The sequence below is a fragment of the Pelodiscus sinensis genome, chromosome 31 (assembly GCF_052426305.1).
Source record: "Pelodiscus sinensis isolate ZL-2025 chromosome 31, ASM5242630v1, whole genome shotgun sequence".
In the NCBI taxonomy this organism is placed as follows: Eukaryota; Metazoa; Chordata; order Testudines; family Trionychidae; genus Pelodiscus; species Pelodiscus sinensis.
In genome coordinates this window covers 5,333,638-5,349,169 of record NC_143082.1, presented here as the reverse complement: position 1 = coordinate 5,349,169, position 15,532 = coordinate 5,333,638, and the positions used below count along the sequence as shown (strand labels likewise).

At 47.4% G+C, this 15,532-nt stretch overlaps 1 protein-coding gene across 4 annotated transcripts in view; it reads right to left on the bottom strand.

Moving 5' to 3' along the window:
* Positions 1-206: 206 nt before the first annotated feature.
* LOC112547214 (adhesion G protein-coupled receptor E3-like) overlaps positions 207-15,532 on the bottom strand; it is a 61,356-nt gene continuing 46,030 nt past the window's right edge. For all 4 annotated transcript variants that reach the window (XM_089774830.1, XM_089774827.1, XM_089774829.1 and 1 more), the window contains 3 exons: positions 2,957-3,125; positions 2,431-2,538; positions 207-834 (listed from right to left, as the gene is read on the bottom strand). In XM_089774830.1, coding sequence (XP_089630956.1) covers positions 814-834; positions 2,431-2,538; positions 2,957-3,125 — 298 coding nt within the window. In that variant the 3' untranslated portion in view covers positions 207-813. The remainder of the gene's footprint in view (positions 835-2,430; positions 2,539-2,956; positions 3,126-15,532) is intronic.

Genomic DNA, 15,532 nt, shown 5'->3' with positions numbered 1-15,532 from the left:
CCATTCTGGGGTACAGAGTTGGCCCCCCTATACCTTGTCCTGAGGCCCATAGTGGCTGTCAGCCCCCCTGCCTACACTAATGCTACAGGTCAATGTAAGTTTCGTTGCATAAGCCCCATACATTAGGTAGCTCAAGTCAACAACTTCTAGTATTTACTTAGTGTGGTGTCTTCACCATGCAATGCCAATGGGGGATTATTAAAGTATTAGAGATGTTAAAATTCATTTATTTTTGTAACATATAACCATAGAAAATGTTATTGGTTACATATTTACACGGGTGGTGGAGGGCAGGAGCTGGTGCTTGTCAGGTAGGCGGCTCCATGGGGAGCTGCTATATGGGTGTGAATTCGGAGTAACTCCATTGAATTCATTAATTCTGGATTGGTTTCAGTCTGAACTGAGACAAGAAGTTGGTCCAAGTTCTAGGCTTTGGAGAAGGTTGGGAAATGAAGTCATTTTTTCCACCTTTTATTAACTGGAAGGATTTGCTGATTCTTTGGCTTCAGTGGGAGAGGAGCAGAGATCCACTGGGAAAACTCCAGTTGACTTCAACTGGAGCAGCCAGGCCCTCGTTTAAGATTTTTAGCGAGGAGATTGCAGCCACTTGGAGGAAGCCAAAGGTACTAAAACTATAGATCGCACGAGATGCAGCCTTCCCCTGCTCTATACAAAGAGAAGATATAGAGTAGCAGCTATCAGAGGATATTGAAGATCAGCAGCATCCTCTTCTGGCTAAAGGAGTGGACTTTTGGTGCTGGGGACGGAGCAAGACTTGATTTTCACCCCACATGCAATAGGCGTCTCCATTTTTCAGGAGGACTTATCCCATTCCTGGAAAGAAAGCAAAGATTTGATGACATGGTCAAAGCCACAGAGGCTATTTCTACACTGCCCCCTCTTGCGCAAAAAAATATGCAAATGAGGCAAAGCGTGGAATACCGCTGTGCCTCATTAGCATAATTAACGAGGCTCCGTTTTTGCGCAAAAATCCCCTCTTACGCAAGAGCTGTTCTTCTGCATTTTTTACCATAAGAAAAGTTATTGTGTAAGAAGGTTTTATTGCGCAAAAGCCTCTTGTGCAAAAACGGAGCATCATTAATTATGCAAATGATGTGCGGCAATAGTCTACGCTTTGCCTCATTTGCATATATTTTTGTGGAAAATATTATAGTGTAGACATAGCCAGAGTGTTTAATGTGGAAGAGGGGGATTCTCTCTGGAACACAATAGAGTTCCTGTGTTCTATTCCTCCAGGGGCAAAGGAACCAGGAGAAATTCCTGGCTGTGCTGACCCTCACAGATGGGGCCAGCCCTCTGAACGAATGAAGATTCAGTCTCAGTCTTGTTCAGAAAACTCTTCTGCTCCAGTAATGTAGGTGATGATGTTTCAAAAGCCAGTGTCTGCCCACGCCATGCGGAGAGATCCCAGGAGATCACAAGAGACCCCAGGAAGGAAATGTGAAGGGAGGGTCCTATTAAAATATTTCCCTGTTGGTCAGCATAGGAACTCAAGGCACATGGGATTCTCCCAGGTCTGTATGTGTCTAATACTCCTGTTCCATTCTCAGCTGAACTACCACAAAGCACCAGCGACTTGGAGGTGCGCATGCTGCTGTTCCCCCAGCAGGGCTAGGGGAGAGCGATCCATGAGCTGAACTGAGCAGTGAGGTTCGGGGCTTTCTCTTCCTCCCCTTGTGGGAAGCTGATGCTGGTGCTCCAGCCATGCTGGAGATGGGAGGGTGAGGCTGCAGCACCAGTATGGGTCCCCCACTGTGGGGGGAAGGAGGGTGTTGAGTTCAGACCGGGGACCACCAGGAAGGCGGGGAATAATGAGGTGGGTGCATTCACACACTCCCTGTGTATGGGCCTGATATTATTGTGTTGACCTATAACAGTTTTAGCCATTTGATAGACAATTCTGGGGCCAGGGCAGAAATCAATAGTCCCTCTGCTCCCTTTGCTCAGCTGGACCACAAGCCTCTTACCCCCCACCATCCTGCCAGAAGACCCCTGTGCTGGCCCACTCCTATCCACCACCTTCTGAGTGAGCCTCAGGGCAACATCCATGAGCCTCTCCTCCCTTTTCCAGACCTGACCTGACTTCTGGGAAACAGCTTCAGCAGCATCTCTTGATTCAAAGACGCTTTGGATATGCCTTAAGTAGGTTCCTGGGCCTGGGAATCCAGCCCCAGAACCTGCATGGAAAATATCAGAAGAATCTTTGAATCAAGAGATCCTTTTTTGGCAGAACTTTTGTGGGAGCTGCTGGGCCCCAGGCCCTTTTTAATTGCTGGGCCCTTGGGAAAGTGCCCCTCTTGCTTCTCCCCCACCAGCAGCAGGCCCAGATACACAGCAGTGAGGCTGCTAAAAGGAGACCCTGTTCCATGGATGTGTGTCACATGGCAGTGTTGGAAAAGAGAAGAGTACCACAATTCCAGTGGAAATGGGGGCAGTTGACATCGAGATCTCAAGAGTCGTAGTTCTGGTGCTGGGTTTTTCAATCCTTTGAATCCATCTCTTGTACTCCTCTCTCACCTAGAAAAATAAGGAGCACGCCCATTGGCTTATGTAACCAACGACCCATGAGACGTGTGCACAGTTTAACACCCCCCCTTCTATGTCTGAACAGAGCCAAAGGACTGGAATTCTTGTCACCAATTTCCCCACTACAAATCCCCACATGGGAAAGGGAAGGAGACGCCCTCAGTCTCCTCGTAGCAATGAGCCAAATTCTGTTCATCAGGTTGCAAAGTCCAAACTAGCAAATGCAAGTTGATGCAGTTACCACCAAACTACATGGTACAGCTAACCTGCCTCAGGTCTTTAATGTGGATGGAACCCTTGCCACTTGGCATGGCATCCTGTCCCCTCCAGTGGCACCTCGCTCAGCTAAAGATTAACTGAGTATTAGTGAATCTGCTGAGCTAATCAGGTGACAGGACATGGGCTTTACCTGGCGATTGAGGAGACAGTGCACCAGGAAGATGAAGGCTCCCTGCAGGCTGTTGACAATGGTGAATAAATACGCCATGAACGTGGCTGCTTGGCCGACCTGTAGGAACCCAAAGCTCCAAGTGCAGCCCAGGATGAAAAGCTGGGCAATTGCTTTAAATGTCAGCAACCTGGATTTAAGCAGATGAAGAGATCCCATTACAACCCTGTGCAAAGGGGTCCAATCCGTGGACCCTGGGCAGGATGGCTTGAGCTAGCGAATGCCCTCCAAGTAGCCACTATTCAAAAAGTTTCCTATAGACACTGGTGGGAAATGCTTCTAGATGGGACCTGTTTGCAGAACGACTATGCAAACCAGGTGTTTATTCTTCATACTAGGCTCTTTAGTGTATTTACCCTGATACCCACTCGGTGAGGTCGGACAGACTGGGGTGCTGGAACTATTTGTATAGTGTGGGTATTGAGAGTCACTGAACCAAATTGTAACCTTGCTTTGGACAGAAACCTCCCTTCGTGCAAGCTTGGGTGTGACAGCAACCTTCTTGCACTGATGGTAAGAAAGTGATCTTCTCCCCATTTTCCAGCAGGAGAATCAGGGCATGGAGATACTACAGCTGTCTATACTGCAGAGCTTTTGCACAAAAACTTGTGGAGTGTTCACACCGCAAGTTGCATTTTTGCACAAGAAAATATACAGTGAATCGACAGAAGAGAGGAGTTTTTTGCGGTGTAGATATTCCTCTTTCTATGAGTAATAACACCTTTTAGCGCAAGAGTTCTTGCACAAAAAAGTGTGTGTGGATGGGAAACAGGGTTTTTTTGCGCAAAAAGCAGCCTATCGAAACAAGCACAGGTGCCCTGGTGGCCATTCTGTGAATGGCAATCAGAGCTTTCTGATGGAAAAGTCTCCATGCAGTCTGGACACTCTCTTGCGCAAAAGTGCATGGCTGTTCCGCTGTACTTTTGGAGTGTGGACATGCTCTTGCACAAGCAGTTTTTGTGGAAAATCTCTTCCACAAAAAGCTTCTTGTGCTAGAAGCCTGCAGTGTAGAGGTAGCCACCATGACTTGGCCAAGGTCACACAGGAAGTCTGTGTTAGGGCAAAGAGTTAATTGCTGGTCTCCCTCAAATCCCAGTCCAGCACCCAAACCACTGAACCATCTTTCATCTCCTTTACAAATTGATTTGGAAACCACCACAACAACAGCACCTCAAGGAGATTGCTACGTTTGAGAGAAGCCATGGCTTGCCATTAAAGATTTGGTTCCCTCGTTCTTACACAGATTCATAATACGGACTAGAACAGCTGAGCTATGTAAGCGTTTGTTGCATGCCCGTTGCTGTAACATGGGAGGGTGCAGTGGAGACTGATGGGTCCAGATTCTAAAGTCAGCTTGGTGCAGAGCCATACCAGGCAGATCCAGCCTTTGTCTCATTTCACTGGTTGCAGCAGAGTTACAAATTTGACCTAAATTCATTGATAGATACTGGATAGCACCCAGCATTGTAACACCTGGCTCAACCCTGCGCCCTGCTCTGTCACTGATCACCAGTGTAACTGACCAAGTCAATTTTCCTCTATTTCCTCTCACATTCTTTCATAGTCCAGGCAGTGAGCACATAGTCATGCAATAAAAATTGTTACAGAAAAAGGATAAAGGGCAAGTGGCCAAGGAAAAAGTAGCAAAAGTGCAAAAATCTGGAGGCTGACACCTATAAAAATAGCACGTGTGCTAACTGCTTAAGCGAGGCTTTCAAGGTGATGTAGAAGTAGGTGCGCAACATGTTAGCGTAAAGTAGTAAACAGTAAATCGTAAGTTAAAAATGACACCAGGTTTCGTTTATGTTTTGTAACAATCACAAGTGTTGCAAACTGCTGATTGGTAACAGCAAAAAGGCCATTTGTACCAGTTTAAAATATTTTTAAAGGGGGACATGAGCAAATGCCTAATGACAGGCACCCATCCAATTAATATGTGTCAACTATCTAAAACCTGTCTCAAGCCTTAAAGCTCTCCCTGGGTATTTCTACACTTGTACTCTCTTTCGAAAGAGGGATGCAAATGCAGACACTTGAAATTGTAAATGAAGCTGAGATTGAAATTCATGTGCCGGTACCGGAAAGACAGTATTCGGGCCTGGCTGCGGCGCCGACATTGTGCACGTTGTCTGTGGTGCCAAGATCAGTGCAGGTTGCAGGTACGGAACTGTGGAGTCCAACTGTTCCAGAGATGGCGCCCCTATCAGTGCTGCCGTTGGCACCAAGGTGGGTTATACTGATGGCGCCGGTGCCGTGGTGGCCGTTCTAGAAGGGACCAGCCTCGTCGACAATGGTGGTCGATGCCAGTACTGGAGCTGGTGCCGAAACTTGCAGTGGTGCCGTAGAGGGCGGTGCCAATGACTGTACCGATACCCTGGGCAACATGCTCGGTGCCGGTATTGCTGACAGTGCCACATGGCTAGGATAGTACAGCACAGGCATAGCTAAGATCGGCTCCGGAAGAGGACCCAGCACTGTGGTGGGAGGCTGAGTCCAGCCGAGCGTCGGGTGAGGCCTGGCTGCCTGTACCGAGTCCGACATCGGAGTAGTAGCATGTGGTACTAGTCCCACAGGGAATGATCCCACTACATAGGTAACAGGTGCTGACCATTCCTCCCGGTGCAGAGGAGAAACCATTGCCAACATGGCTGCCCGAGTAGAAGACCTCGACCTCTCCGCCTCAACAGATGACGGAGGGAAGTAGTGAGGCTGATCAAGTCCTGCACTGCCTCAAATATCTTCGGCATCGAGGGACGATGCGAGGGTAGCTGACCCGGACTGGGTGGCTGGCCCGCTCGCTTCTGCCACGCAGCAGTGCTTGGAGAGGCCTCCACCGGCAACCCGTACTGACAGAGTAGGCCCGACCTTGACTTTCTGCTCAGAGACCTACCCAGCGAAGTCTTTAGCCTTTTCAGTACCGGGGAATGGGAACAGTGCCGGGCCGTTGGCACAGAAGTCTGCGAGCGGGAAGTCTGCGAGCGGGATGGGGCATCCTGCGTCGATGCCAGCTTACCGCACACCGTGGAGTGACCAGCTGGTGCAGGTTGAAGAGTGGCTTCCATGAGAAGAAGCTTCAAACGCGAATCTCGCTCCCTCTTCGTGTGCAGCTTGAAAGACCTGCAAATCTTACAGGCATCTGCTAAGTGGCCCTCACCCAAGCACTTTAAACAGCTATCATGAGCGTCCCCTTTAGGCATGAATTTCGCGTATACTATGCACGCCTTAAAGCCTTGCGGCCCAGGCATTCCTCACCCCCCCCCCCCGAAAGGAGGGAAGGAAAACAAAGAACTTGCTAACTATCTAAGTAATGAAACTATTTACAAACTATTTACAAACACTACTCTAAGAGAAACGGGAACCATTAACAATACTAAGAGAGAGACACGCTCCAACGACCCCCATGGGCGGTAGGAAGGAACTGAGGAGGGGTAGCGCTGGCAGGAGTACTTATGCTCCTCTATAGCGGTGCTACTCCAGGGGGTGACCTGCCTGCCCGACAGGTACTGCTGGGGAAAAAAGGCTCCGGAGACACGGTGCACACGGTGTATACACCTGATTCGAATGGACATGAGCAACACATCTCAAAATAACCATGTCTAAACAGCGTTTTTTATTTCAAAATACAGTATTTCAAAATAGCGCCCATTCGCAAATATGCAAATGAAGCACAGGATATTTAAATCTCAGCTTCATTTACAATTTTGAATGTCTGTATTTGCATCCCTCTTTTGAAAGAGGTACCACTTGGGAAAATGCTCCAGAGAGATGGTGCACGCGGTGCACACACCTGATTCGAATGGACATGAGCAACCACCCGAAGAATAATAAAGGTTTTTTCAGAAGAAGGGTTTTCCCCCAAAATAACTGCATCTAAACAGAGTTTTTTATTTAGAAATAAAGTATTTTGAAATAGTGCCCATCTGTGAATATGCAAATGAAGTGTGGGAAGTATTTTTAAACAACTACCAATATCATCCAAAGCCCAAGATTTGATGGTGATGGGGGACTTTAACTGTGCAGATATATGTTGGGAAAATAACACAGCGGGGCACAGACTATCCAATAAGTTCTTGGACTGCATTGGAGACAACTTTTTATTTCAGAAGGTTGAAAAAGCTACTAGGAGGGAAGCTGTTCTAGATCTGATCCTAACAAATAGGGAAGAACTGGTTAAGAATTTGAAAGTGGAAGGCAGCTAGGGTGAAAGTGATCATGAAATCACAGACAGGGGAGTTGAAGAGGGAGTTGAGCAGAGGGAGTGACTGATGGTGATGAAGACCCGAAGCGCTTGTGCCAGTACTTCTCCTGTCTCCTCCATCTGTGCCTGTATCCAGACAGAGAACCTGAGCATGGATGCCTCTACCCAGGTCCTGGTGTGGTCTTGCAGTATTTGTGGCTTGCAATTCCCACTGAGTGATCTCCAGGCTGGGGGAGACAACCGTTGTGAAAGGTGCCTGCTGGTGGAATCTCTCAGGCAGCAGGTGGGAGAGCTACAGGAGGAGGTGGCCAGGCTGAGGAGCATTCGAGGCCATGAGGAATTCCTGGACAATATTCCTGTGGAGTCCACGGAGATCACTGTCCTAGGATGTGGGACTGCTGACCAGCCACTTATGGAGGAGGCGGTGGTGCAGAGTGAGCACTGGCAGCTGGTTACTTCCGGCTGCAGGCAGTGTTCCACCCCTGCTCCTAACCCTCCCACTGTGTTACATAACCGTTACACTTTACTTTCTGCAGGAGACAATGAGTCACCCCCCACAGTGGAGGAGACCAGGCCTTGCACCATCAAGGTTGAGCAGTCTCCTGCCACCACTGCGAGGAAGAAATGTAGGGTAGTGGTGGTTGGAGACTCTCTTCTGAGGGGAACGGAGGCACCCATCTGTCGCCCTGACAGTTCATCTCGAGAGGTATGCTGTCTGCCAGGGGCCCGTATCCGAGATGTTACGGAGGCATTGTCGAGGATTATCCGGCCCTCTGACTACTACCCCATGCTACTCATCCACGTGGGCACAAATGATACTGCCAGGTGTGACACTGAGCGGATCAAGTGTGACTACAGGGCTTTGGGAGTACGGGTGAAGGAGTTTGGAGCGCAGGTGGTATTCTCTTTGATCCTTCCTGTCAAAGGTAGGGGCCCGGGCAGAGAGAGGTGTATCCTGGAGGTGAATGCCTGGCTGCGAAGATGGTGTCGCCAGGAGGGATTCGGCTTCCTTGATCACGGGGTGCTCTTCCAGGAAGGACTGCTTGGCAGAGATGGAGTTCACCTTTCCAGGAGCTGGAAGGCCTTGTTTGGACACAGACTGGCTAACCTTGTGAGGAGGGCTTTAAACTAGGTTCGACGGGGACAGGTGAGCAAAGCCCACAGGTAAGTGCTGAATGTGCGGGACTGGGAGATGGGTTGGAAATGGGGGCGACTACGGCCTATAATGGCAAGGAGAAAGGAGGATCAGGGCACAACAGGGAGGCAAGATCAAATCAGTATCTTAGATGCCTATATACAAATGCAAGAAGTATGGGTAATAAGCAGGAAGAACTGGAATTGCTAACCAATAAATACAACTATGATATCATTGGTATTACAGAAACCTGGTGGGATGAGACGCATAATTGGAATGTTGGTATGGAAGGGTATGGCTTGCTCAGGAAGGACAGACAGGGAAAAAAGGGAGGAGGGGTTGCCTTGTATATTAAAAATGTACACACTTGGACTGAAGTGGAGATTAACGTAGGAGATAGCTGTGTAGAGAGTCTCTGGGTTAAGCTAAAAGGGGTAAAAAACGAGGGTGATATCACGCTAGGAGTCTACTACAGGCCACCTAGCCAGGTGGAAGAGGTGGATGACGCCTTTTTTAAACAATTAACAAAACTATCCAAAGCCCAAGATTTGGTGGTGATGGGGGACTTCAACTATCCAGACATATGTTGGGAAAATAACACAGCGGGGCACAGACTATCCAATAAGTTCTTGGACTGCATTGGAGACAACTTTTTATTTCAGAAGGTTGAAAAAGCTACTAGGAGGGAAGCTGTTCTAGATCTGATCCTAACAAATAGGGAAGAACTGGTTAAGAATTTGAAAGTGGAAGGCAGCTAGGGTGAAAGTGATCATGAAATCACAGACAGGGGAGTTGAAGAGGGAGTTGAGCAGAGGGAGTGACTGATGGTGATGAAGACCCGAAGCGCTTGTGCCAGTACTTCTCCTGTCTCCTCCATCTGTGCCTGTATCCAGACAGAGAACCTGAGCATGGATGCCTCTACCCAGGTCCTGGTGTGGTCTTGCAGTATTTGTGGCTTGCAATTCCCACTGAGTGATCTCCAGGCTGGGGGAGACAACCGTTGTGAAAGGTGCCTGCTGGTGGAATCTCTCAGGCAGCAGGTGGGAGAGCTACAGGAGGAGGTGGCCAGGCTGAGGAGCATTCGAGGCCATGAGGAATTCCTGGACAATATTCCTGTGGAGTCCACGGAGATCACTGTCCTAGGATGTGGGACTGCTGACCAGCCACTTATGGAGGAGGCGGTGGTGCAGAGTGAGCACTGGCAGCTGGTTACTTCCGGCTGCAGGCAGTGTTCCACCCCTGCTCCTAACCCTCCCACTGTGTTACATAACCGTTACACTTTACTTTCTGCAGGAGACAATGAGTCACCCCCCACAGTGGAGGAGACCAGGCCTTGCACCATCAAGGTTGAGCAGTCTCCTGCCACCACTGCGAGGAAGAAATGTAGGGTAGTGGTGGTTGGAGACTCTCTTCTGAGGGGAACGGAGGCACCCATCTGTCGCCCTGACAGTTCATCTCGAGAGGTATGCTGTCTGCCAGGGGCCCGTATCCGAGATGTTACGGAGGCATTGTCGAGGATTATCCGGCCCTCTGACTACTACCCCATGCTACTCATCCACGTGGGCACAAATGATACTGCCAGGTGTGACACTGAGCGGATCAAGTGTGACTACAGGGCTTTGGGAGTACGGGTGAAGGAGTTTGGAGCGCAGGTGGTATTCTCTTTGATCCTTCCTGTCAAAGGTAGGGGCCCGGGCAGAGAGAGGTGTATCCTGGAGGTGAATGCCTGGCTGCGAAGATGGTGTCGCCAGGAGGGATTCGGCTTCCTTGATCACGGGGTGCTCTTCCAGGAAGGACTGCTTGGCAGAGATGGAGTTCACCTTTCCAGGAGCTGGAAGGCCTTGTTTGGACACAGACTGGCTAACCTTGTGAGGAGGGCTTTAAACTAGGTTCGACGGGGACAGGTGAGCAAAGCCCACAGGTAAGTGCTGAATGTGCGGGACTGGGAGATGGGTTGGAAATGGGGGCGACTACGGCCTATAATGGCAAGGAGAAAGGAGGATCAGGGCACAACAGGGAGGCAAGATCAAATCAGTATCTTAGATGCCTATATACAAATGCAAGAAGTATGGGTAATAAGCAGGAAGAACTGGAATTGCTAACCAATAAATACAACTATGATATCATTGGTATTACAGAAACCTGGTGGGATGAGACGCATGATTGGAATGTTGGTATGGAAGGGTATGGCTTGCTCAGGAAGGACAGACAGGGAAAAAAGGGAGGAGGGGTTGCCTTGTATATTAAAAATGTACACACTTGGACTGAAGTGGAGATTAACGTAGGAGATAGCTGTGTAGAGAGTCTCTGGGTTAAGCTAAAAGGGGTAAAAAACGAGGGTGATATCACGCTAGGAGTCTACTACAGGCCACCTAGCCAGGTGGAAGAGGTGGATGACGCCTTTTTTAAACAATTAACAAAACTATCCAAAGCCCAAGATTTGGTGGTGATGGGGGACTTCAACTATCCAGACATATGTTGGGAAACTAACACAGCGAGGCACAGGCTATCCAATAAGTTTCTGGACTGCATTGGAGACAACTTTCTGTTTCAGAAGGTTGAAAAAGCTACCAGAGGAGAAGCTGTTCTGGATTTGGTTTTAACAAATAGGGAGGAACTGGTTGAGAACTTGAAAGTGTAAGACAGTATAGGGGACAGTGATCATGAAATAATAGAGTTCATGATCTTAAGGAAAGGTAGAAGGGAGACCAGCACAATTGAGGTAATGGATTTCAGGAAGGCAGATTTTGATAAGCTCAGAGAACTTGTAGGTAAGGTCCCATGGGAAGCAAGACTGAAGGGAAAAACAACTGAGGAGAGTTGGAAGTATTTTAAAGGGACGTTGTTAAGGGCCCAAAAGCAAACAATTCCGCTGTGTAGGAAAGATAGAAAATATGGCAAAAGACCAGCTTGGCTTAACAAGGAGATCTTGCATGATCTCAAAATAAAAAAGGAGTCATATAAAAAATGGAAACTAGGACAACTAACAAAGGATGAATATAGGCAAGCAACATGGGAATGTAGGGGCACGATTAGAAAGGCAAAGGCACAAAATGAGATCAAACTAGCTACAGGCATAAAGGGAAACAAGAAGACCTTTTATAAATACATTAGAAGCAAGAGGAAGACCAAGGACAGGGTAGGCCCACTGCTTAGTGAGGAGGAAGAAGCAGTAACAGGAAACTTGGAAATGGAAGAGGTGCTTAATGACTTCTGTGTTTCGGTCTTCACCGAGAAGTCTGGAGGTGTGCCTAACGTAGTGAATACAAGCAGAGAGAGGGTAAGTTTAGAAGATAGGATACACAAAGAACAAGTTAAAAATCACTTAGGAAAGTTAGATGTCAGCAAGTCACCAGGTCCTGATGAAATGCATCCCAGGATACTCAAGGAGCTGATAGAGGAGGTATCTGAGCCTTTAGCTATGATCTTTGAAAAATCATGGCAGACAGGGGAGATTCCAGAAGACTGGAAAAGGGCAAATATTGTGCCCATCTATAAAAAGGGGAATAAGAACAACCCAGGAAACTACAGACCGGTCAGTTTAACGTCTGTCCCAGGGAAGATAATGGAGCAGGTAATTAAGGAAATCATATGCAAACACTTGGAAGGTAATAAAGTGATAGGGAATAGCCAGCATGGGTTTGTGAAGAACAAGTCATGCCAAACTAATCTGATAGCTTTCTTTGATAGGATAACGAGCCTTGTGGATAAGGGAGAAGCGGTGGATGTCATATACCTAGACTTTAGTAAGGCATTTGATACGGTCTCGCATGATATTCTTATTGATAAACTAGGCAAATATAACTTAGATAGGGCCACGATAAGGTGGGTGCATAATTGGCTGGATAACCGTAGTCAGAGAGTTGTTGTTAACGGTGCTAAATCCTGCTGGAAAGGGATAACAAGTGGAGTTCCGCAAGGGTCTGTTTTGGGACCCGTACTGTTCAATATCTTCATCAATGATGTAGATATTGGGATAGAGAGTATGCTTATTAAGTTTGCAGATGATACCAAACTGGGTGGGGTTGCAACTTCTTTGGAGGATAGGAACATAATTCAAAATGACCTAAGCAAGTTAGAGAAATGGTCAGAGGTAAACAGGATGAGGTTTAATAAAGAGAAATGCAAAGTGCTCCACTTAGGAAGGAACAATCAGTTCTATACATACAAGATGGGAAGCGACTGTCTAGGAAGAAGCATGGCGGAAAGGGATCTAGGGGTCATAGTGGACCACAAGTTGAATATGAGTCAACAGTGTGATGCTGTTGCAAAAAAAGCAAATATGATTCTAGGTTGTATCAACAGGTGTGTTGTAAGCAAAACTCGTGAAGTCATTCTGCCGCTCTACTCTGCACTAGTTAGGCCTCAGCTGGAGTACTGTGTCCAGTTCTGGGCGCCACATTTCAAGAAAGATGTGGAGAAATTGGAAAGGGTACAGAGAAGAGCGACAAGAATGATTAAAGGTTTAGAGAACATGACCTATGAAGCCAGGCTTCATGAACTGGGCTTGTTTAGTTTGGAAAAAAGAAGATTAAGGGGTACATGATAGCGGTTTTCAAATATCTAAAAGGGTGTCACAAGGAGGAAGGCGAAAATTTGTTCCTCTTGGTTTCTGAGGACAGGACAAGGAGTAATGGGCTTAAATTGCAGCAGGGGAGGTTTAGATTGGACATTAGGAAAAAATTCCTAACTGTCAGGGTGGTCAAATATTGGAATAAATTGCCAAGGGAGGTGGTGGAATCTCCCTCTCTGGAGATATTTAAGAACAGGTTAGATAGACATCTGTCAGGGATGGTGTAGACGGAGCTTGGTCCTGCCTTGAGGGCGGGGGGCTGGACTCGATGACCTCTTGAGGTCCCTTCCAGTCCTATTATTCTATGATTCTATGAAGATAAAATAAAAAAAGAACAAGTTAAAAATCACCTAGAAAAGTTAGATGCCTGCAAGTCACCAGGGCCTGATGAAATGCATCCTAGAATACTCAAGGAGCTGATAGAGGAGGTATCTTTGCCTCTAGCTATCATCTTTGGAAAATCATGGGAGACAGGAGAGATTCCAGAGGACTGGAAAAGGGCCACTATAGTGCCCATTTATAAAAAGGGAAAGAAGAACAACCCAGGAAAATACAGACCAGTTAGTTTAACTTCTGTGCCAGGAAAGATAATGGAGCAAGTAATTAAGGAAATCAACTGTAAACACTTGGAAGGTGGTAAGGTGATAGGGAACAGCCAGCATGGATTTGTAAAGAATAAATCATGTCAAACCAACCTGATAGCTTTCTTTGATAGGATAACGAGTCTTGTGGATAAGGGAGAAGCAGTGGATGTGGTATACCTAGACTTTAGTAAGGTGTTTGATACGGTCTCGCATGATATTCTTATCAATAAACTAGGCAAATACAACTTAGATGGGGCTACTATAAGGTGGGTGCATAACTGGCTGGATAACCGTACTCAGAGAGTAGTTATTAATGGTTCACAATCCAGCTGCAAAGGTATAACTAGTGGGGATCCGCAGGGGTCTGTTTTGAGTCCGTCTCTGTTCAATATCTTCATCAACAATTTAGATATTGGCATAGAAAGTACGCTTATTAAGTTTGCAGATGATATCAAGCTGGGAGCGGTTGTGACTAATCTGGAGGATAGGGTCATAATTCAAAATGATCTGGACAAATTGGAGAAATGGTCTGAGGTAAACAGGATGATGTTTAATAAAGACAAATGCAAAGTGCTCCGCTTGGAAAGGAACAATCAGTTTCACACATACAGAATGGGAAGTGACTGTCTAGGAAGGAGTATGGCAGAAAGGGATCTAGGACCACAAGCTGGATATGAGTCAGCAGTGTGATGCTGTTGCAAAAAAAGTAAACATGATTCTGGGATTCATTAACAGGTATGTTGTGAGCAAGACACGAGAAGTCATTCTTCCACTCTACTCTGTGCTAGTTAGGCCTCAGCTGGAGTATTGTGTCCAGTTCTGGGCACCGCATTTCAAAAAGGATGTGGAGGAATTGGAGAGGGTCCAGAGAAGAGCAACAAGAATGATTAAAGGTCTAGAGAACATGACCTATGAAAGAAGACTGAAAGAATTGGGTCTGTTTAGTTTAGAAAAGAGAAGATTGAGGGGGGACATGATAGTAGTTTTCAGGTATCTAAAAGGGTGTTGTAAGGAGGAGGGAGAAAACTTGTTCATCTTGGCCTCTGAAGATAGAACAAGAAGCAATGGGCTTAAACTGAAGCAAGGGAGGTTTAGGTTGGACATTAGGAAAAAGTTCCTAATTGTCAGGGTAGTTAAACACTGGAATAAATTGCCCAGGAAGGTTGTGGAATCCCCATCTCTGGAGATATTTAAGAGTAGGTTAGATAAATGTCTATCAGGGATGGTCTAGACAGTATTTGGTCCTGCCATGGGGGCAGGGGACTGGACTCGATGACCTCTTGAGGTCCCTTCCAGTCCTAGTATTCTATTACTCTATGATTCTATATTTAAATCCCAGCTTCATTTACAATTTCGAATGTCTACATTTGCATCCCTCTCTCTAAAGAGGGTGCAAGTGTAGACATACCTCCTGAGAATTAAGTCCTTCACGATGTTATAGTATCTCACAAATACAAACACAAATCAGACATCGGAAATGGTCACACACATAAACTTATAGGGAGGGGGTGGGGAACTATTTTTTGTGTCAGGGGCCACTGGCCCACAGAAAAATCCGTGATTGCACCAAAGTGACATGGCCCCCGACTGAGAAGCAGAAAGACACTCCCCACACTCCTCTCACACATCAGAGCCCAGAGAGACCTGGGCTACTAGATTTTGTGAATCTCCCTAGGCTCTGCGTGTGTGGGAAGGGGTGAGAGGTGCAAGCTCTCCTTACTCACTCTCCCTGGGTTGAGACAGGAGGTGTGGGCTCTGGCGTGGGAATGAGGGGTTTGGGTGTGGGAAGCGGAGAGAGGTGCAAACTCAGGGAGGGAATCTGGCTGCAGGAGGAGGTGGGGAAGGGGATGCCGGCTCAGGGAGGGGGCTCCCGGCTGGAGAGTGTTGGGGTCAGGTGGAGGGTTGGGGTGCTGAGCAAGCCGCAGGCTTGTGGATGTGGAGGTACAAGAGTTTTTGAGTTGGGTTGTGTGGGGAGCTCAGGGCAGGGGGGTTGCGAATATGTTGGGCTCAGGGCAGAGATTTGCTCTGTGTGGATGGTGCAGGAGTG